The sequence below is a fragment of the Gymnoscopelus braueri genome (genome assembly GCF_963280865.1).
Source record: "Gymnoscopelus braueri genome assembly, chromosome: 20".
NCBI lineage: Eukaryota > Metazoa > Chordata > Actinopteri > Myctophiformes > Myctophidae > Gymnoscopelus > Gymnoscopelus braueri.
In genome coordinates, this window is record NC_137622.1 from 35,194,130 (window position 1) to 35,218,765 (window position 24,636).

The 24,636-nt window shown below is 41.6% G+C and overlaps 1 protein-coding gene across 2 annotated transcripts in view; it reads right to left on the reverse strand.

Annotated features, from left to right (window-relative positions):
* enox2 (ecto-NOX disulfide-thiol exchanger 2) overlaps positions 1-24,636 on the reverse strand; it is a 257,495-nt gene that overhangs the window by 105,470 nt on the left and 127,389 nt on the right. For both annotated transcript variants that reach the window (XM_080416778.1, XM_080416779.1), the window contains one exon: positions 23,994-24,140. In XM_080416778.1, the coding sequence (XP_080272904.1) occupies positions 23,994-24,140 (147 nt within the window). The remainder of the gene's footprint in view (positions 1-23,993; positions 24,141-24,636) is intronic.

Genomic DNA, 24,636 nt, shown 5'->3' on the forward strand with positions numbered 1-24,636 from the left:
TAGGGAATCTGAAACGTAGTTCTGCAACCATACACGAAATATCCATTAGGCTGCTCTGTGTGAGAGGCCCTGCCCACCACGGTGTAGCCGGCTTTGTCGGGGGACCCCCAGGGGTTATACTTTGACCATACAAAAATAGCAGATATACAAGCTGTGCCGCGCTATGAGCTTGTAGATCTGCTATTTTTTTTTAAATCATGAAAATTTGTAACTCAAATCACACGGGGGTCCACGGCAAAATAAATATCATTTTGGGGGTCCTTGACATGAAAAAGTTTGAGAACCACTGGTCTATGCGAACACAATTGGCCCGTGTTCGGGGGGAGGGAAGCCGGGCGGGGAGGAGGGTGATCTTGGCCATTGCATGTACTGACAGATGGGGGCGGCATCTGTCAGCGGGGAGTGTTGGGCGGGAGGAGTAGGACGAAGAAGGCTCTACTACGTCCTCTCGGTGGGGGCTTCTCACTGGCAGGTGAGTCAGTAGGATACGTCAGCAGTGACAACACAGAAATGTGTGTGGGGAGGAATCAATTGGCATAACGAAGGAAAAGAAGGGGAAAAAAAGACAGGGCTCTGTGATGACTGTGGTCATGAGATTTAAGATAAAGTCTCACAGCTAATGCCTTTTGATGTGATCCATTAACCAGTAACAGAAGGACGGTTACATCCTGGAGAACAAACACGATTATCCAGTAAACCATTTGGATATGATATGGATATGGACCGTGCCGTTTCATTGCCGGTAGAGCCTCCGGTTACAGTGGGGGGCGGGGGGGTGACAAGAAGTTGTGTCTGTGCAGGGGCGGAAAGTAGGGATTGAAAGTGTTTTTTTCAGCCTGATCTCACACAATTTAGTATACATTGCACGGATGTCATTCCGACATAGACAATCCCACGGTGGGCGTAACCGGGTCGCAACCCGGAAGCAGAGCAGTCCCCACAACATGATTTACGATGCTGTGCCTATCGGTATATATATAACTCAAACGGCGCCGAGTAGGCTCAAGCGAACGTCGCAACGTTAGGGACGGCAACTCGTTCGCTTTAAGCTCACTCGGCGGTCCCTCACGTGGCTCCAGTTCGCTTGAGACTGCGCGCCTCCGAAATGGTTTAGTCAATGGAGGAGATGCGAGGCGGCTATGCACGGATTTTGGGGTTTTCTAGGTGTCTATGCACGGAATGACATCCGTGCAATGTATACGAAGTTGTGTGAGATCGGGTTTTTTTATTATGTAAGGACATCATATTGTGAGAATATCTTCATCAGCAGTTCTGTGTACAAACACAAGAGACTCGGAGCAGTACAACATCTGCTAAATCTATAAGCGTGGGTCCCTAACAAGACAGAATGGGCTGAACATTTCACAAGAATGTGCCCTGGTTTGAGCATGAGTCAGCTGAACAGAGCAGAGTACAGAACTGGGTTACAGAAGAAGAATGAATGCCTGAATCCCGGATATCTGGATAAACCACACTGTATCTATAATGAAATATGTCTCAAGTGGAATTAAGCACTGTGCTTATAGCAGGTACATCATATTATCGGAGTAGCATCATAACTCTAAAAAGGTATCCGTGGAGAAACAAGGTTCAGATCTGGCCAAATATACTAGCCGGGTACCAGCGTTGCCCAGAAGGTTATTGCATGGCGGGTGACATTTACACAAACTGTCGGTCATCTATGATGCCACTGCTGTGACGTGACTATACTGTGACATCCGTCAGCTACACATCTGGCCTAACGTTTCACCTCAAGCTGAGTATTTGATACGTACAGAACAGTATGTTTGATGAATCTAACAGGAAAAAGTTAGCATTAGTAGAACAGAACACATTTAGAACTAATAAATGCGTTCAGTTCAATCTGAGGTCTGCCAACAGTCTCAGAACTAGGGTGTGTGTGTGTGTGTGTGCGCGCGCGCGCGTGCGTGTTTGACAAACTGAAGAAGCCACCCTTCTCTTTTCCTTTCTGAAGTCAAGCCAGCAGAACACAGCCGCTCCCTTGTCTCCACCACAGCTCTCTCTCTCTGTATGTATGTATGTATGTATGTATGTATGTATGTATGTATGTATGTATGTATGTATGTATGTATGTATGTATGTATGTATGTATGTGTGTGTGTGTGTGTGTGTGTGTGTGTAAATACGTGCACAAGTGTGCATATGTGCTTGCAAGTTCAGGGTTTGTGTGCGAGTACAACACGCAAGTGTGCATATGTACTTGCTAGTGTAAGGTGTGGGTGTGTACAAGGCAAGCGTGCATGTGTGCTTGCATGTGTGTAGGTGTATCCATGTGTGTGTGTGTGCTTTCATGAGAGGGATGGAAAGACAGAATAAAGTCCATGAAACAACATCAGGTAGAAGGTACTGTAGTGTTCATCACTTGAGCTGCTCAATGCCAATGCTTTCTGATCTCCGCACACAGTCACACACACACACACACACACACATTCATATGTGTGCTCGAGGCAGCAAATCTCTTCAATGTGTGTGTGTGGGTGTTGAGACTCTGCACTGTAAGCCACCGTGCCGGTCTCTGCTTCAGATTAATTCAAGCAGAACAGCAGACTGCTAGTCCAGCATTTTAACCTTATCTGACTGCTATAGGGGATGACGTATACCCGTATGTATGTACGTAGGCATGTGTTTTATAAATGAAGACTTCAAAAAGGATACAAGCATTGGAAAAGTCCCAGCTAGCGAACAAACCCAACAAACCCATTCACATTACGGTACATTACCAAGCTATAGGCCTGCAGTCTGTATGGGCTAAATCATTGGTTCTCAAACCTTTTCATGTCAAGGACCCCCAAATTGACACCTATTAGCCTGCAGACCCCCATTTGAAAAGATATGCCTCAGGGACCCCCAAAAGAGAAGATTTTTACGGCTCTAGAAGTGATTCTCAAACATTTAAAATTTCAAGGACCCCCAGTTTGACATGCATTAGGCTACGGACCCCCATTTAACACATTGGGTGCCAGAGGTTTATTAAAATATTATACGTTGAGTGCCAGCATTTCTTCCATCCACTTGCGTTATACATTTCGTGCTGTGAGAAGCCCCGACGAGGAAGTGCATGTAAACAAAGCGTGCGTGCGAGACGGCGGAGGGTCCCGACTAACGCCTGGAACAATAATATTTCCAACGCGACCCTCCATTGCAGCGTGATCGCCGATCGAAAACGGCTCGTTTCCACCACATTAAAAAGAAATGGAGATATTAAGCTTTTAATCAAGGAGATAACATTGAAAACGCCGACCGGAAGGATTTTTTACATGGAGCCAGATCCAGCCTCTTCTTCTCAGAAACTCCTTGGGTGATGTCAAAGTTTCGTTTTAGCGCCCCACGTGGCCCACATGTATAAAAATAGAATTGGGTCAAAAACGGTCCGGACCGTTTTCGGCACTTCTCGTTTGGACCCTCAAAAACGGTCCGGACCGTTTTTGGCATTCAATGTGTTAATGACATTTCTATCTCTGGGACCCCAATTTATATTGTAAAATCAATGTTAATTTAACTCTGAGAGTGTACAAATGGAACCAAATGGAACCAAATGGACCCGTTAGGGTCCATTTGGTTCCATTTGTACACTCTCTGAGTTACAGACCCATAAGGGTCCATTTGGTTTTTAACTATCCATCATTTAGCTGGGCCAAATCCACTGTATAGTTTACTCCAGACCGATGTGAATTGGATGAACACAAGGTCTTTTCGACATCGTTAAACTTTATTAATGAATATTACTGCAAACAAAAAAAACACATTATGGAGGTTGTTGGCTTTATTGCCATCATCAGCGTTTGAGTTTATAGTTTACTTCCCTGTTTATTGTCCATAATTGCTGAGCACTGTAATACGACTGTAATATGGCATGGAATGGTTGGCATTGGGACCGAGGACGGCAATAATGTAGTGGTAAACTTCATAAAGCACAGTTTACAGTCACATAAAAGGAAACGTCGCAGCTAAAAGGAAGGATGATGATGAGGCCATCATTGCCGTCTCCTCAGGCAAATCTTATTCAGCCATTTAGGTTCCTTAGCCCATTAAAACCGGGAAAGCATCTGTCATTTTAGATTTTAGCTATATATATATATAGCTATATATATATATGGCAAACATACGTTTTTTAAGACAACTCTTAGGATTTAGAACAGTGGTTCTCAAAAATAGCAGATATTCACAGCGCTCACTTCGTGCCGCGCTGCGAGCTTGTACATCTGCTATTTTTTGAATTTTTTTGAAGAATCTTGAAAGTGTTTGATTTTTTTTTTATAATTTTGAATTTTTGTAACACAAATCTTCTTGCCAAATACATATCATTTTGGGAGTCCTTGGCACAAAATAGTGTTGAGAACTACTGATTTAGAAGGCACGTGTAGAATCGGCCTCCCTCAGGTCTTAACACATTACCTGCCAAGAGCGCAGATATGCGTTCTATCCCAAAAAATATATATTATCCCTCGTCACTCAGAGAATAGACAGATGTGACGTCATTCCCAAAAAATGGAAGTCTGTCCGCCCCAAACGTTAGGAATTTTAGAAAAACACTTCTAACTCAGTGTCCAGGGCCCTCTGGGTACACGGCCTCTGCCTTCCTGCCTCAAGGAATTTTCCCGCAGGTGCGTGGAGGGCCGACTGGGGGGTACCCTGTCCACCCAGCCCCGTACCCAGGATCGGGGTGCCTTGTCTGGGTAGAGGCGGGCGGGCGTGTCGCCTGGTTCTTTTTGAAGTACAAAGTACCACCAGGTCCCTGCGGAGGGGGTCCCCCTCCACCCAGCCCCGTACCCAGGATCGGGGTGTCTTGGGCTGGGTAGAGGGGTGGCGTGAGGCCCCTGCCCTGGTTCTTTTTGAAAAAAAAAAAAAATGCTATATATGTGTGGATATAAAAAGACTCAACCACCATCATGTTGATCATAGAGATAGTCTTTGATGCAGCAGGTGAGTGGAGGCTCTCTGACCCTCCAGTTCTTCCTCCCAGGACCAGCTCCCACAATGTATTCATCAAACAACCGCAGCGACCCGGTCAGGACCGCTCCAACCCTACAGTACGCCTTCATCTCTCACACAGAGTTTTCTTTCACCTCCATCACTCCGTCGGTGAGAGCTGCACACAGTGCTCCAGGCTTTAGCAGTGTTTCTCCTCTCTCTCTCTCTCTCTCTCTCTCTCTCTCTCTCTCTCTCTCTCTCTCTCTCTCTCTCTCTCTCTCTCTCTCTCTCTCTCTCTCTCCTCCATCTCGTACTATAGCCCTACGATCACATGGGATCTGAATAATTTAACCCATTAAGACCGGGAAAGCTATATCTGTCATTTTAGATTTCAACCACTTTAACCATTATTTTTATACCTTGGCTATTCAAAAATAGCAGATCTACAAGCTCATAGTGTGGCACAGAGTGCCGCGCTAATCATGAAAATCTCTGCAAATCTTTGAATAGACATAGATTTTTAAAGCGAACATTTGCAACTCAAATTTTCGCTTCTGGGGGGTCCCTGGAACTAAATATTTTGAGATGGATGTGTGCAGCCGAATACATATAGTTTTGGGTGGTCCTTGACATGAAAAAGTTTGAGAACGCACTGATATTACAGCAACATAAGAGTTTCATGAAAACTGCTAGGATTTGTAGAATCGGCCTCAGGTTTTAATGGGTTAAAGTGCCATAGGACACCCGCCCCCCCCCCCCCCCCCCCATGTCTGTAGGTTAACACATTCCCTGAGGTTCTTTTTTATTTTACTTCCCCCAGTGCCAGTGTTTAATTTTTTTTTACAAAAGAGCCGAGATACAGGATTTTAAAGTAATAAGTTAACCAAGGAGTGAATGGAGCTAGAAATCTTTGGATCGTGATATCTCTGGTTCTGTGTGGATAAATTGAAAAAAAAAAAAGACAAAAAAAAAATTGAAAAACGGTTATTCTCGTGGATGGATTATCTTGGCAGTAAACGGGTGTATTTTTCATCAACGGTTATACTCGTGATTGGCAGGTAAAGTGTTAAGGCTGTGGCCAATGGCGATGCCTGGAGCAGAGACACACTGGAAGGTGTTTTGAGCAGAGGTGCTGGAATCCTCAATGGCATAATATTACTCTCATAATAATAACAAAAGATTGCAAAGCATACTCTCAGCCTCATTTGAAGGCAGTCAGCCATTCCCCATTCTCTACACACACACACACACACACACACACACACACACACACAGCAGCCACGCCACGCTCGCTCAGGTCTCTCAGCAATAGTTCCTAGACAATTATAGTCTAGGCAAGTGGTTCTCAAACGTTTTACATTGTGTACCACCTATATTATGAGAAGAAAAGGATGCTGACGTTAAACATAAATACGTTCGCGTAGAACTGCCCTATCCTATTCAGCTGTTCACATTTAACACAGGCGGCACATTTATCACTAAGGAGAATGTTGTTTATTGTTGACAAACAACCCTCTATACAACGTTGCATACAAACACGCACGGATCAACACACGCACCCGTGCAGGCGCGTACACATGCACGCACACACACTTATGTATTGTAATTATGTATTTTTCCATGTTTTTATATTTGTATGCATCTTGTAATGGACCCCAGGAATACTAGCTGTCGCCCCGGTGTCAGCTAATGGGGATTCATTCAATATAAGAAGAAGAGGAAGTCCGCACACTGTTGATGTTCCAGCGACCACAATTTATTTAAGTTTCATACAACGTTTCGACCCCTTCGGGTCTTCATCAGGTATGAGGAGTGCAGACATAGGCAGGTTAAAATAGGGAGCAAACAAATCAAGTCCCAGCTGTGTCGGGGATAATGGACACACCCCCCACCCCCCATCTTAAGGGGACAGGCTACAAACAGTATGAGTAGAGGAACAGAAAATCAGTTCATTTTTAGAACAACAGTTCATTTTTAGAAATTCAATTCATTCTTCGAAAAAGAAAATCAATTCATCCTTTAGAAAAATAGAAATCCAATTCATTTTTAGAAAAATAGAATAGAAATATAGAAATTCATTCATTCCAATTCATTTTTAGAAAAATAGAAATTCATCTTTAGAAAAATAGAAATTCATTCGTTTTTTGTGACATAGTGTAGTGACATAATGCAACACATTCATTCAATAAACACACACACACACCCCTCCTAACCTGGAAATCACCTGTGACTGCAAGCTAGTTGCTCCAGAATGTTCTGGTGCCATTCCACAAGTTCCCAAACCATCAGCACACTTATTTTCATCTTAATGACAATAGGCTCTGGTAGGAAATGAGTCTACATGGATGAACCACTTAAACCCTCTATCTTTCATTGAGCACAGGGTCCCCTGGGGGTCTCCTCCAGTCGGCCCCTTGTTCCGTTTTTCTCTGTGCACCAAAACACTTCTACGTTTGCTGTTTTGGACGACATTTTAACCCATTAAGACCGGAAACGCATCCGTGTCATTTTAAGATTTCTTTGGGCTATTCAAAAATAGCAGATATACAAGCTCATAGCGCGGCACCGAGTGCCGCGCTATGAGCTTGTAGATCTGCTATTTTTGAAAAATCATAAAAATGTGCGCAAATCTTTGAAAATATATATTTTTAAAGCGGAACATTTGTAACTCAAATCTTTGCTTTGACAGTTTAAAAAACAAAACGCATGTTGCTATAATCAGTGGTTCTCAAACTTTTTCAGGTGAAGGACCCCCAAAATGATGTATTTGGCCGCGGACCCCCATCTCAAAAAGCAAAGATTTTAGTTAAAAATATTTGCTTTAAAAAAATATATATATATTCAAAGATTTTCAGGATTTTAAAAAAATAGCAGATTTACAAGCTCATAGAGCGGCACTCGGTGCCGCGCTATGAGCTTGTAGATCTGCTATTTTTTAACAGCCAAAGTATAACAAAATAATGGTTAAAGTGGTTACACAGATGCATTCCCAGTCTAAATGGGTTAAATGGATGTTTTTCTCCTCTACCCAGACTCACTTCAGATGCCTGTCCTTGCCTCTCAAGGAGTCTGTATGTTCTCTGTGTTTAATCAGAGGAGGCTTAGGCTCTTTAGAAAGAATGTACCATTCTTCAAGGTTAGAGACACTCCTGATGTTTTCGTTTTTTTTAAAGAAAAAGAAAGTCCAGAGAGAGCTATTTCAAAGTTGAAGTAGAAGTACAAAACTCTTAACCTGCGTTCCTTTTGAGAGTACAGGCTGTAATCCATTCCATAGACCCCAGTCACACACCCCAACAACTCACTCATTTTGGCTGAAATGATGGGTAGGGCTGTCACTATTACTAATTTAAGTTGACGATTAATTGTCACACAAATAATTACGATTTTTGCTTTGAACATTGGAATATCATGAATAAGGTGCCTCTCTGTGTTGAGTCTGCATGTTCTCCCCGGGGAAAGGAACTGGTTGGAATAACGTGTTCCTTCTTTTTTTCTTTTGATATTTTTATTAGGCAAAAGAATGGACGTGCTACGTCCTACCGGGGAAACTCCCCCCTGTCAGGTGACAAGAAGGTTAGTTGGCTCTCATGCATTTGAAGGAGGCATGAGCTCAGCTCTAGGCTCCCTAGGCTGGCGGGGGGAGTGTAGCGCCCAGGATCACTAAGACAATTGGCACTGGGTGAAAAAGGGTTGCAAAATCATGGGATAAAAATATATATATAAAGTAAAGGAATATCATGAATAAAAACCTAATTTCTGTTTGCCTTTTAGGCTTCATAATCAAAAACTGGACAGACAGATATGACATATAACACAAAGATTATTATTATTTTTTTTCAGAAATAGCTTACAATGTTTACAATGACGCGTTGTAAGCTTGTCACACGTTGTAAGCTTGTCACAAACTGACGCGTTGTAGGCTTGTAGATCTGCTATTTTTGGAAAATGTTTGGAAACATGGAAACGACTATGCAAAAATACCGTAATTGCGATTTTCTCAAATAACTGCAATTAGGCGATTATGTAATAACTGTGACAGGCCTAATGATGGGAGAGAGAAGAACCTATTCCAGAATTCAGGAAGCTGCTCTTTTAGAGTTTTTAAGTCTCAAAGGCCTCCTCTACAAATGTAACTTAAAGGCTGTTGTTGAAGACGTTTTATCTAACAGTACGGCGTTATTCATTAAGCACACACACAGGCGAATGTTGGATTTATATCTGCACACCGAGAAAGCCTCTAAACACCAATGGAGTAACACTCTCTGAGAGGCCCGACCTGCTGGCTTGAATTATTCATTTTCCTTCCGTCGGTGCAAGCTTTGTGCAACTTTCATGTGTACTTCAATGTGCTACTGCTAACACATCTAACCTCAGGTGCTCTCTGCACCAATTCTAACCCATTAAGACCGGGAACGCGTCTGTGTCATTTTTTAGATTTCTGTGGGCTATTCAAAAATAGCAGATCTACAAGCTCGTAGCACGGCACCGAGTGCCGTGCTACGAGCTTGTACATCTGCTATTTTGGAATGATCTTGACAATTTGTGCAAATCTTTGAATATATATATAGATATAGATATAGATATATTTTAAAGCAAACATTTGTAACTCAAATCTTTTCTTCTGGGGGATTCTACAAATGTCTTCTAAATCCTAACAGCTTCTTGAAAAATGCTTCTATATCAGTGGTTCTCAAGGATCCCCAAAATGATATGTATTTGGCCGCGGACCCCCCCCCCCCCCCCCATCTCAAAATGTTTTGTTCCAGGGACCCCCCAGAAGCAAAGATTTGAGTTAAAAATGTTCGCTTTAAAATGTTTTATATATTCAAAGATTTGACACATTTTCACGATTTTGTTTCTTCTCAAAAGTAGCAGCTCAACACGCTATGAGCTTGTATATCTGCTATTTTTGAATCCCGGATTTAATGGGTTAAACCACAACACAACTCGCAGTAAGAGGAATGCGATGAACTCGCACCACCTCTCTGTTTTATAGAAGAGGAGAGAGGACGTGTGTGGAACGTCTCGCATTTATACTGCAGGGTGTGTTGGGTTTCCTGCTCCACATTATACAACATGGCTGTGTCTATACAGAGCTCATTGTTGGAAGAAACCTATAGCCTCCTTTTAGAAGATAAACAGGACTTAAAGAGTTTATTGGCTTAAGGCCTGGGTTGAGTAAACACAGAAAAGGTTTTTTTGGGGACATTACTGTAAGAGTTTTTGCTGCAGCTCTTCTTGCATTATTTGTCTGCAGCCCTCTCCTCTCCTCTCCTCTCCTCTCTCCGCCACCCTCGGGCGCCAGAGATCACAGCAACATACACACCAAAGAGACCCCCCCCTCCCCCTCCCCACCTTCTATCCACACCTCTCCCTCCATCCTCACCTCGCTCGCCCTTTCCCTCCTCTTCTCTCTCGCTCTGTCTCTCTCACTCTCTCTCTCTCTGATAATGATGGTGATGATGGATGGACAGATGTTTGGACGGAGGCAGTGGTCAATCCAATATCTAAGTAAAAGTCAATACCGCACTGTAGAAATACTCCTTATTAAAAGTATTGTATTCAAAATTGACTTGAGTAAAAGTATGAAAGTATTGGCATCAAAATGTACCAAACGTAAGTACTCATTATGCAGAAATGTCCCATTTCACAAGTTTTCAAATGCATAAAATGTATAAAAAGCAGATCTTCAAGCTCACAACGCATTGTGAGCTTGTAGATCGGCTAATTTCAAATAGCCAGAGTATATATATAGGGCTGAAGTGATTCATGTATGTTTTTATAATAATAATCAAAACCTACAAAGTACCTAGTAACTGTTTTCAAATAATTGTAGCGGAGTAAAAATAACAATATTTGCCTTTGAGTTGTAGTGGAGTACTGACAATTAGATATACTCCACTAAAGTTTGTAAAAACACCTCAAAAGTGTACTTAAGTACAGTAGAATTCTCCATGGGGTGACGATGGACTCGATGAAAAAAAAGTAATTTTTTGGGTGAACTATCCCCTTAAGTGATTAAAAAGTCTAAAAAGTCTGTGTGTGTGTGTGTGTGCGTGCATATGTGTACACGTGCGGTGGGTCTCAGCGTGGTCAGATGTAAGAAGGGGGGGCTCCAAGGAAAAAAGTCTGGGAACTGCTGGACTATAAGCTACAATCTAATGTCTTTTCAGCTGTGAATCAGCCGAGCAGGTTGTGGTCTATCTGGGAGCTTTAATCAAGGGCAGTGTGCTCTGAATTGCACATGGACTCAAGTGCTAAATGCTCAGTTATATTCAGGAGGCTTTGCTCTATATGGGAGCTTTTTATCAAGGCTGGCACTGAATGCATATGGGAGACTCTAGTGGAAATTAAAACCCTCACCCTTCAGCCTTAACCCATTAAGGCCTGAGGGTTCAGATTCCTACAAAATGTATTCTAAATTTCTGAAAAAACGTATGTCGCTATATCAGTGGTTCTCAAACTTTTTCCATGTCAAGGACCTCCAAAATTATATGCATTTGGCTGCGGACCCCCATCTGAAAATATTCTGTTCCAGAAGCAAAGATTTGAGTTACATATGTTCGCTTAAAAAAAAAAAGTATATTCAAAGATTTTGAACACATTTTCACGATTTTTAAATAGCAGATCTACAAGCTCATAGCGCGGCACTCGGTGCCGCGCTATGAGCTTGTATATCTGCTATTTTTTGAATAGCCCAAAGCATAAAATAACGGTTTAAGTGGTTACACAGCATGCGTTCCCGGTTTTAATGGGTTAAAACGCCATTTAAGCTGTTGGAGTGTCATATCATTCTGTCACACAGACACTTTGCAATTAGCATTTTAATTTTACATTTACACTCCTCTTTGATCTGTGTGTGTGTGTGTGTGCTCAGCCACTGGCAGAGTAAGATTCCTTATCAGACAGCAGCTTTGACAGGAACTGTACCCTTCTACTGTATATGTACTTATTTTTCCATTACGGTACAGTTTCGTCCTATGTATTGAATGAGAGTACGAGTGTCTAATTTGTTTCAGTAGGCCCGGCTCTCATTCCTTTCATGGTGTATTATCCGACGAGAGGTTTGAACCTGGCTATATGAAAGACACCACAGCATGAGGTAATGAAAAAGATTGTCTAGCATTTAGATCAAGCTCGTGGTTGTTTATTAAGGGTTTCACTTTTTATTACAACTGAAGAGCTGGGAGACGTTAAAAAGTGGAGCACACAAATTCAAAAATATCTCGTGGCAATACAGCTACTCTTCTAACAAGTAGAACGTATTTATACTCCAAAAAAAGCTTTGCAGGCTAATTTAGAAGGGTGAATGTTCCTGTGTTTTATATGTAATTGGCATAGCAAGGTGATAATGACGTTTTTCTTTTGTAAGTACTGACACATTTTTTCTCTGCTCTAGCAGGTTAATTATATATATCTCTGCTGTCGGGCAGAAACCAGCTAACTCCAAAATGTTCATTTTTCAGGAAATGAAAAAAAAAGAAGAAGTGGAGTTAGGAGGTTTTGTTCATCATTGATAAGAACAGCTGAATGGACCTCCAAGCTCACAATGAGGTTGGAGGTCAAAAGGGGGTGGAGCCTGAAGTCAGAAAAAACAGCTAACACCGCCCCCCTTTGGTGGACTTAGCTGGTTTAGCAGACAGTTTGAGGATCCAATGGTTAGCTGAAGCGCTTTTTAATACTTTTCATTGGTTCAATATTTTTTTAACCAACACACAGACATAAAGGGTGTTCAATAGCACTGATTTATGAAAAAAAATAAAGCTGAACAAAGGAGTTAGCTGGTTTCTGCCAGACAGCGAGGTATGCTGATTCTAAACGTGATATGGAGGCCCTGGCGCCTTTCAACCACGCTCCTATGGTTGCATATTACATAGTGATCTGGCGTCAGAGTCTAGGCTGGAGGACCCGACTTCTCTCCTGATCTTGGACGAGGACTTCTGACTCGCTAAACACTTCTATTTCACATTCTAAGGCTAGGCCCAGCTGAAGCTGACCAAGTAGTAGTAGTAGTAGTAGTAGTAGTAGTTTACCTTGTTATACAGCTAACAGCTACAAATCAGACTCTGACGAGAGCTTGTGTTCAGCGCTTGTCAGTAATGTGTATGTGTGTGTGTGGGTGGGTGTGCGTGACTGTATTTAAGAAGGAATGTGCAAGCCAAAGTCAAATTCGTTTTACTTCATGTAAGAAGGCCAGTAATATAATCTCTTTCTTCCTCTCTGCGGACTTTCTGTACTGATCTCTCCTCGACTCTCTCTGCATTTCAGCTGATGCTAGGGCTCACAGTAGGCCATGGATTCCAGAGAATATCTCTGTCCGACTCTGACCTCTGCTGCAAGTCTTTCTTCACCCTCCTTTCCCTCGCCTTCCATCTTCTCTCTTTTTCTCCTCTCGCTGCAGTGTAATACAAATTCAGCCCTGCTTTCCAGTGGTCTGCTGTGGTTCTAAGGAGCCCGGCTGGACGAGAAAGTGAATCACTTATTAAAGAATAAAGATGTTTGTGTCCTTTGGGGATAATTTTTTTAAAGAAGCTGTTCTCTCGCAGTAAAGTTAATTAACGATGATTGCAGAGAATGACTGCACGCTTTAAGTATACAGCTGTTTGTCCCTAGGTTGTAAAAATGGATTAAATAGAGACTCAACACTAGAAAAGTGTGCTCATGTAAAGCCTCGACCACATTATGTAAAATGCTGAATCTGATAACTCTGAAAATAAATGAAAGTTTGCTCCTCGGAGCACAGGTCTCCGTCTACCCAGGGCCCGCACATTTTGGACGGCAGTCATAGCCAATTGGAATGGGATCTGAAAAATCAGGGGGGGGGGGCAATTGTAAATGAGACATGGCCCATGGGCATCCATTCACACAAATTCATGGTAACCTGATGTCTTTCTTTATTGGCATAATGTTCTTTCCCTGCTTGGCATGTTCCGCAAGACTGCGCTAACAGCAATACAATATAAACAAGGAGATAATAATAGTGATAATGCTGGATGTAATAAAATGAGAAAAGTAAATAAATACATAATACAGTTGGCAATAGTACAGGTCGGTAAGAAAGGCAGGCTTGAGCAAAACCTCGCTAGCAGCAGTAGGGGAATGCGTATTAATTTATTATCTGATTTATAGAATGTGCAGTAAGATACACATCATGTACATTAGTGCAAGTAACATAATAACAAGTAACGGCGAGCAAATCAAGGGGGTAATTACAGATTGAATGCAGTTTGCCTCATCATTCAGTTGATGGATCTCCTCACTGCCACCCATCTGTAGCCCATGTTCCCTCTGGTGTACAGGTGACTAATGATCAGGAAATGTCTTTTTCTTGATTAAAGTTTTTAGTGCCGGGAGGCTCTCTGTAAAAGGGCACCGGCCACTCTGCTGCATCAGAGGGCATTTATCTTCAGCTCTCTGCCAGCACCTACCTACCAAGACAAACTCAAAATGACCCCACAGAGAGGCTTTGTCAAGTGGTTTTAGGGGTGGAGGCTGATGGATTGGATTCAAATACCAACGTGCCTTCTTCTCCACACCGGTCTTTCTCTTTCCCTCTGTATCTCCTTAGACATAGAAGAAGAACAGAGGTTTTGTGCACTGCGGTTGAATATTATCATCACTCCTCCTTTCGCTAACCATGACTTGACCTCCTCCGGATTGAGAATGTTGTGTTTTCTCTCCTGCTTTCATTCTCTTATCTTCCCCTCTTTCACTCACTCACTCACTCACTGTAAGAGAGGATCTCACTGTCATGTGTGGGTGGGGAGTGCAGAGGATGACAGCATGTGGATGACCCTTATCCTGGAGAAGGCAGCCTTGCCGTCTAAAAAGTTTCTTTTACATTTTTCTCTTTCTCTAATGAAAGTCTTGGCCTCGGTTGCGACTTTACGGTTTCTACCGCTTTTTTATAAGAACAGTGCCATCACCTTGGCAGTTTATCTTCACACAGTCAATCAATCAATCAATCAATCAATCAATCAATCAAACAGGACTGCCACATGAACTGAGATGTGTATGCTTGTACATGTGTGTCACATGTACATGCATACATTGTATGTAATATTCAGATGCACACGCACGGCTGTTATTATTCTATTAAAGTTTGAAACCTTTTTCTATCACTGACTACAGTGTTACAATATTTACATTGCAATTCATTTACAACTTAATGTTTAAGTCAGGGTCTACATGTTAATTCTGACCTAGTTTGGATGTGTGTGAAGTACAACTTTAAGCCCTACATGCATTTGGTGTATTACCTGGTGTTTTCCTTGTTACTGTAAATCGCTCTGGATTAAGAGCGTCTGCTAAATGCCTAAATTATAAATTGTACATCGGCGAAAAAAAATCAGAATTGTATTAATAATAAAAAAATGGTAGAGCAGTATATCGTGTGCTGACAAGACACTCCCTCTCCTTCACTTGCTTTGTCACAGATTTACAGCTAAATATATTGGGACGTAAAGAAGAATCATGTAGAAGTCGATATTAGTGACACTCAACGTGTGGATGTCTACATTGGCATCGATATGATGAGTGATGACCTCGTTAATTTTGGCTTTAACGGGGAACCCAAGTGTGGAGTGTGATTACAGGAAATGTTGATTTGTCCCAAACAGCTATTTTAAATTAAGACCTGTAGTAAACCAATGGCCTGTTCAAGCAATGAGTGTCAGAGATACTTGCTGATCCAGCGGCAGTTTTTTCCACCCTAGATGGTAGCAGATCTACGGTGAGAACAAGCCGTCGTGTCTCTTTTGAAGTGTCGGTTCATATATATTGTATTGTAACGGACTGCAGGGTATTCTTCTAGCATGTTGATGTTTGTATACCAACACAGTGGTGGTTTTGTTTAACAGTCTTTTAACCCATTAAGACCGGGAAAGCATCTGTGTCATTTTAAGATTTCTTTGGGCTATTTTTGATTTTTTTTTGGACAATTGTGCAAATCTTTTGTCTTTTTTTTCTGAAAAACTATTGTTGCTATATCAGTGGTTCTCAAACTTTTTCTTGTCAAGGACCCCCAAAATGATATGTTTTTGGCCGCCGATCCCCGTTGTTTAAAAAACATAATAAATGTATTCAACACAAATGTTCAAGACTTTTCAATAATAGCAGATCTAAAAGCTTGTAGCGCGGCACTAGGTGCCGCGCTACAAGCTTGTAGATCTGCTATTATTGAAAAAGCCCAAAGTATAAAATAATGGTTATAGCTAAAACATTCTAAAACGACACAGTATATGCGTTCCCGGTCTTAACGGGTTAAACACGCTTGTAAAAACGAGAGTGAACTTGCCCCTCGGGTGTTTGTGGAAGGAAGAGGGAGGGGGGGGGGGGGTTTAATGGACTTAATCTGAAATCAGCACCAAATGATTAGCGTGATTAAATCCTGAAGTTTGATGTAATAACATTGACCGGAACAGTGTTCAGACGCATTAGTCAAGCAGGAAGCCACAGGGAGGAAAGTGTTAAGGCACTTAAGGCTCCTCTTCCTCACTCCAGTGCTTCTCTATCCATCCTTCTTTTTAACCGTTTGTTTCATTCGGGTCTTATTTTGCATCTTCTCCATCTTCCTTCCTATATCAAGGCCTAATCTCTTGTCTCTAAGGATAAAGGAGGTATAGTGCATGTGTAGCAGAGTGGCTCACAACCTCAGCCTGATATCGTCTAATATCGCCTCTGCTCCGCCCCCCCCCCAAAGGAGAACGATAGGGGCGGGGAGGAGAGGGGGCGCAATTAATGGACTATGACATCAAAGTCCAGGGGCGAATCACAGCACTTTTTTTTGCCTAATTATTCAGAAAACCCCAGACCACAGAAAATCCACAGAAAGTTCAGGTTCTTTGGGTGTAATTGAGGTCATAAAACAAAACAAAAAAACTAAAGAGAATGAATGTCATGAAACCTTTAACACAGTATGAGAAGGAACACTTTTTTCTTGTCATCTTTCATCTACTGTATTGACATGAATGAGAAGAACTGACACCGTCTATTTAAAAGGTTCCCTATACCATGTCCAAAGTGCTTCTGCCAGCTGATGAGCTTTGTATTGCTGCTGTGTTCCACACATTGGAGGTACATTGTGCTACAACACTGCACCCATTCATCAGTGTCAACACATAGAGATGGGCTGGGTGACAATCGTACCACGCAGCCCTCACAGCAGAGTTCTATTCAAGCAGCAATCCTCTGCTAGCTCTCACTCAATGTTAATGCATATGAGATCAGATGGGTGACAGAAACAATTGTGTCATTCATGAGGACTGCAGCTCTGAACTGGCCTCTTTTGACACATGTAAATGTATACAGACAGACATTAAAACGCATGACTGTGAGCGAGGGACTTGTTTTAATCCAGGCACAGAAATGTGTTTATGCCAGTGTCAAGGCCTTGTTACAAGGGTGTTTGGAACCAATTCAGCTGAAGGCCAGGTTTCACTGCTTCAAAGAGCTATTTTGCAATAAAAAAATTATGAAAAAGTGAATTTTGCTTCTGTGTGTAGAGTATTGCCACAGACTTGGCATACAGTATATGTTCTTCCATATATGAAATGTGTTTCACTATCATGCCTGTAGAGACTAGGCCTCCAGATCTTCTTTTACATTAGAGATGTTAATAGATTAAAGCTGGCCATAAGATAACAGCCATACAGTACCATGATATCCTATATTATGAAGAAATTAGTCTGACTGACAAATGTTGTTATAGTAAATCCTTATTAATTGATTTACAATATGCTGGACAGCAGAGGGTGCAAGGATGCTTTGGGTGCAGGTGGATCAAGATCTCAATAAAACTCCCAACCCACAAAGACCACTATCCCATGACTTTTCTAACAGTTGGGGCATACAAAAGGAAAACCCAAAGCACAAAATAACAGCACTTTAACAGGTTAAATACAACAGGGCTATGATGAAGCCATTTTGGGCTGTGCTGTAAAATTGATGAAAGCACTATCAGGAAAATCCATGCAGCATGCAGAGTGCCCTAAGGCACTGCTTATCGTCTGTTTAAAAAGACACAATGACGCGCGCACACACACACACACACACACACACACACACACACACACACACACACACACACACACACACACGCGCACACACGCACACACACAGAAAGGCAAAAGGGGAAATAGAGAGGAGGCAGCCATTGCAAAGTGTGCAGTGTCTCATCTGTCAGCCTTTATAGGAAACACATTTAAACAAACATGTTAGAATATTGAAGGATTTTTACCAGGCAGAGGTCAGAGCAGCATAATGGTCAGAATACTGTTTCTTTTAAAGCCAAACTACATGAGTCACAACAACAAGCGAACACATCAGTAAACTGTAAGGCTGATGAGTGGGCATGTTTTCAAATGAGCGTTATTTAATTCCTTACAGTTACAGACTCTGTCAAATAGAAATGCTGACTGAACTGTAATGGGTATAAGACTAGTGTTTACACCAACTGGTTACTGGGCGGTGGCTTAATGAAGAGTTTTCTGTGTTAGAAGTGGTCTTGGCATCACTGCCAGTAAACAATTTGTCAACAGTATGTTGTGAGTAAGCAATCAATCCCATACATCCTACATATAAACAGTGGTGGAAAAAGTACTCAAAAGTTTTACTTAAGTAAAATTATCAATACTGCAGTGTAGTAGTTACAAGTGAAAGTCAGGAATTCAAAATGTACTTGAGTAAAAGTACAAAAGTATTGGTATCAAAATGTACTTAAAGTACCAAAAGTAAAAGTACTAAAATGTTTGTAAATAGCAGATCTACAAGCTCACAACGCGTTGTGAGCTTGTAGATCGGCTATTTTCAAATAGCCTAGGTATAAAATAGGGCTAAAGTGGCTAATGTATGTTTTATAATGTAATAATTTAGTAATTTAGTCTCTGAGATGTAGTGGAGTAGAAGTGAAAGTATTGAAAATTGAAAAAACTCAAGTAAAAATTCCTCAAAAGTGTACTTAAGTACAGTACTTGAGTACATGTACTTAGTTACTTTACACCACTGACCAAACCTCTAGGATCTGTCTGTTCTCTATCCTTCCCGGTTCTCCTCAATGGCCGGAGCAATTGATCTGCATTTTGCACACGGCCATTGACCATTAGCATATTATGCACCAAATAACGTCGCCTGTTTTTCCCACTTTCCCAAAATGTACGCTGTTTATTAGCGTGTTTATGTCAACGCCGGAGATTCCGTCACCATGGTTACAGCCCCGCAAGCTATGGGATGACTGCTGCCCAACACTACCGTACTGTAGGCTACTGTGCAATGTGCTCAGTTTACTGCTGCTGGCCACGGACTGGGCAGGGACTACACTGGCCGTGTGTGAGTGTGTGTGTGTGTGTGTGTGTGTGTGTGTGTGTTCGCGACGGGTCGCGTGCATGCGACGGCCGCGTGAGTGTTGGAACTGTTTATGAGCGGCTATTTGTGTGTGTCCTCTGTGGCTCCACGGCGGTGTGTTGGAAGTGTTGCAGGTACCAAGTACAAAGTCACTTTCCATCCCTGATATACTGCCTGTGCACAGCACATAACCCAAACTACACATACTTTGGGTGCTCATATCCCCGGACGGGTATGGTCTAGTTTCTAATAAAACAACTTTTATTTCAAATAAAAATGACAAACTATGGGTGGTTTTTGAGTTCCTCATACAACTCCTAAATAAACAAGTTCATAAAAGTGGGTCTTATTTGAGAGGAAGTGTGTGGGGTGTGTGTGTGTGTGCATGCGTGCATGCATTTGTGTGCCTGCTGTGTGTGATGGATTACAGAGAGAGTAATGTCAACCCAAACAAGACAAATGTATCCATTATGGTTCCTTAACGAGGCTACATCCACATGTCTGCTAATGAGTTGGTGCTCCATCAAAGAGTCCTCAGAGAGCTGGAGGACCTGACCTGACTGAGACTGGAGACAAACCACCAACCAACAGACACACAACACATCAGAACAGGAGGTGGGCAACTTTGATGATGGAGAGGGCCACTATGTTTCCACACTCACTCCAGGGGGCCACATTGCATATACTGTACTGTCGGGCAGTCGTAAATTAATGTACTGTACTTCGCCATTCTATGTCACACAAAAGTAGCAAAAATAGACGATCTACTAGCTCAAAACGTGTCGCAGTGCGACGCGTTTTGAGCTTGTAGATTTGCAATTTCTTTTTTTTTGCTGTTTTTGAATTGGAATCCTAACATTTTTATCTAATTTCAAATGCATTTAGTTATACTTATGTTAATGTTATGAACTTAAATACAAATACATTAGACATAAAAAGACAATAGAATTGTAATACTAGTCATTAAGCTACTAATATAGACTGAAGTAATTAAAGCGGGTCATGTTTGCGTGTTTGGAATTGCAACAGCTGAAATCAATAATATACCAGTTTTTTTTTTAGCCTGCGGGCCGCATTAAGTGAAGGTGGGGGCCGCATGTGGCCCCCGGGCCGCCAGTTGCCCATGCATGCATCAGACCCTGCTCTGAGCTTCAGGAGCTGTGGTTGTAGATGTTACTTCAGATGTAATCTGGACTTAAAGGGATACTTCACTTTCACATAAATATGCGTGAGGGGGGCCGTGATTTTTCCATTACTTTTTTCATTTATTTTTAATATATTTTTTAAATGTTTATTTTATGTGAAAGTGAAGTATCCCTTTAAACTTGTCATGGTATTAAACACAAGTAAAAAAAAAACGCGACATATCGAAAGGATCGTGATCTTATCGAAAACGTGGCCAAAGAATCATGAGGTACCTTGTTGATTCCCACTGCTAAAAACTATACACGTACCATTAATAAACTTCTTAAGGTGACTCATACATCACTGGGATGAATATAGACTGGATGATAGTTGTGTGCATCATTCCATTCTATCAATTTGAAATAACATAATAAATTGATGCGACTCAAGTATATCATGTTACACAAATGACTTGACTTTTTACACATCGCTCACAATGCATAATCCCACTGCATGGAAACAATCGCACACTATGGCTTGTCCATATCAATTAAGATTAATGGTAAAACAAGGCCTTTGTTAGCACACAGCGTATTAATTCAGACCAATTACCATTACTCAGACTGAAGAAAACATGGAGCAACAACTCTGTGTCTTAAGGGCGATTTTCTTTCTGCCGCTCATAATGCAATTAATTAGACGTCTTCTTTAATTAAACACATCGTTAACAGACGCACCACTGCTCAATCACATCGAATTAAGTTAATTGAGAGTTTAGTGATGACATGCTCTCTGACAAACAAACACCCGCCCACCCGCTCCGACACACACACACACACACACACACACACACACGCACACACACATCTAAACACATTAATCTCTTAAGTCTGTGATGGAGGAAATTGAAAGAATGTGTGAACACAGACTGACAGGTGTTGTTGTCATGGTAACAAAGAGACTGAGCAGCTTCCTGGCTCTATAACAGCCTGACCTCCAAACAGTCCAGACAACCAGTGTTGCCATATTTTTGCGAGAGAAATAAGCAACTAGGTCTATAAAAACAAGCCCAAAAGAAGTGACTACTATAATTAGGCCACATGAGCATTTTCAAATTTGAAAATAGCCAATCTACAAGCTCACATCGCGACGCGTTGTTGCATTCTAACAACACAAATCTGGTACAGGGCTCCCTGGCACAAAACATTTTCAGATTGGGGTTGGGGGAAAATACACATTAATTTGGGGGTCCATGACATTGAAAATATTGGACAACCACTGGATTAAATAATTAAACGAGCCCAAATAAGCAACTACACTTTAGAAACGAGCCCAAAAAAAAACGCAACCGACAACTACAAACATTTACAAGCGACTATACTGAAAAACAAGCCCAAAGTCACTTATAATAAGCAGACCTGGCAACGCAGCAGACAACCACAGCAAGCTACTCAAAAACAACAAACATTAACTCCAAATCATAGGATTATTAAACAACTCCCATGTCAGTAATAATGTTTTTAAGTGTTTTTACATGAAACAACCACATAATAAGCTGTTGGAAAATGCTGGATATAATTGGAACACTTTTATTAAAATGGAAAAAAGTCCTTAGCGTACATAAATTGAAGTGTAAAAGTGTGTTGTTGTTGTTGTTGTTGAAGCAAACACTTCATGGCGAATTAAGTAGCCGTTTTATCTGCTACCCTTCATCAATAATGATCGCTTTTATTGCTGATGCATGCGTTTGTTATAGCAGCACTCTGTCCATCTATTTGCATATGTAAATTTGCAACATTAACCCATTAAGACCCGGAACGCATATGTGTCATTTTAGATTTCTTTGGCTATTCAAAAATAGCAGATCTACAAGCTCGTAGCGCGGCACCGAGTGCCGCGCTACGAGCTTGTAGATCTGCTATTTTTGAAAAATCTTGAATATTTGTGCAAATCTCTGAATATATATATTTCTAAAGCCAACATTTGTAACTGAAATCTTTGCTTCTGGGGGTCCCTGAAACAAAATGTTTTGAGATGGGGGTCCGCGGTCAAATACATATAATTTTGGGGGTCCTTGACATGAAAAAGTTTGAGAACCACTGATATAAAAACCGTTTTTTTTTTTTTTTTAAACTGTCAGGATTTAGAAGATATTTTGTAGAATCGGCTTCAGGTCTTAATGGGTTAAAAACCTGCTTGATGTTTGAATATAAACACGACTGATGAGTTAAGTCGACTGTGTCAAGTTGAGACTATACACAGGAGGGCACTGCAGTGATTCTACAACCGCCCTAGTGAAGTGGTTAGAGCATACATACGCCTTTTATGAGGAAGGTCGTGGGTGCGAACCGTAGACTGTAAAAAATAAATGGATAAAGTTACGCCCATTGACTCCACAGACCGTAAATGAAGACTATTTTTCAGCAATTTCAAAATCCACCATCTTTCTATATCGCGTCATATCCTATGCACACGGAAATTAATGTTATTGGTTGTGTAGCTTGTCAATCCAAGCATCACAAGGTCGCCACGCCCCTCCTAGAGCATACCCTACTTTATCATCAATTTTAAAAATAAATGGGACCATAATTTACCAAAACGCATATCATGGTGATTGAAAGAAGATTGTAAACTAGCGACTGGAAGCATATAGTATTTATGACAATTTTTATTAAAGGGATTGTAGGCGATTCAGAGATAAACAAAGAAATAAACTCCTGCAGTTCGTTTCCCCGACCACCAGGGGGTGTCGCAGGGAGGACTTCCATAGAGTTAAGGAGGCTTATAAACGGGCCATGCCGAATATGGGTTGCTTTATTCGGATACAATTCAAGGAACTGCCCACCCTGCCGGTTCTCAGAATTTTAATTTTTAAATAGGCTCTTTCATGACAAATTGACCACATATATGAAGTTAAACAGCTAAATTCTATCCAAACGCTATCTGAAAAGTAAATTATGTGCCTCCAAAACAAAGTTTGAGAGCGTTTTCAAACCGAAAGTAAAAAGTTCACACGGGCACGGACGCGCACGGATGCGCACATGCGTGCGTGAATTTACGTACCGGATACCCGGATGTGTAACCTAAATAGTAGGGAAAATACGGATTTCAGAAAGAGGAGTGTTTTTCAATGCAGGAAAACACCCCAGCATCATTATATAGTGGCTGATAGAGGGGAAAAAATGCAAAATATATATATAGAGGTATTTTTCAAATTTAGGCTTAATGTTGCCTACTATACCTTTAAAGGTAATAAAATCAAGTCTTAAGTTCGGCAAAAACCGACCCACTCGAATGGAGAGAAATTCTTTCTGACACCAGCAGGGGGTGAAACAGCGAAATTACAAGCCATTCATATGAACTGTGACTTCCTATATAGACTCAATTTCAAAGGCAGATGCTGGGCCCTAGGTGCGAACCCTGCCTGGGGTCGACGTCAGCAAAGGGCATACGAGCGCAACGGGTCCCAAACGCCAGATAGAAATGGGTTCAGATCTGAGCCAAAGTCTCCTGCAGGAGGCGCGTCTGAAGCCAGACATCAAAATATAAAATATAAATAGAAACATCAAAGAGGTTTGTGTTGTTGTTGTCAGTACCTTGAGGCAGGCTGGCTCTCTTCCTCTTCTTGCTGTTGTCGGCAGCGTTCTCCAGAGTAGGACACTCTGTCACCAGTGGCCCGCTGGAGCCGCTGAACTGGAGGGGCTCGTTGTTGGTCAATGGGTCAAAGGCCAGAGAGTTGAGTCCTGGTAGACATAAGAGAGAAATACAACACAGAGAGACACTTGTTAAAGATTTTGTGGGACAGCTACGGTCCAGAGAGACATGTTAGATGATGTGAGACAATAATATTGTTTGGTTGACTAAACAGCTCAAGCGACCAAAAGGAAACATTTCGGTCAGGCTTTTCCGAACTAGTTGGGACAATCAGGACACCTGGGGGTGCAGAGGCTTCCGGAAAAAAGGTCATAAGTTCCGAATGACGTCAAAATGTAGTTCATTTTTTAAAATTGTATACACACACTCCCTGACCAATGCAGCTACAGTAAATTAAAGAAAAATACAGACAAAGTTTCAACAGAACTGTAATATTTAAATTCCAGTTACTAACCCATTAAAAGCAGGGAAAGCCTCTGTGTCATTTTATACTTTGGCTATTCAAAAATAGCAGATCTACAAGCTCATAGCGCGTCACTTCGTGTCGCGCTATGAGCTTGTAGATCCAATATTTTTTTTTAATCG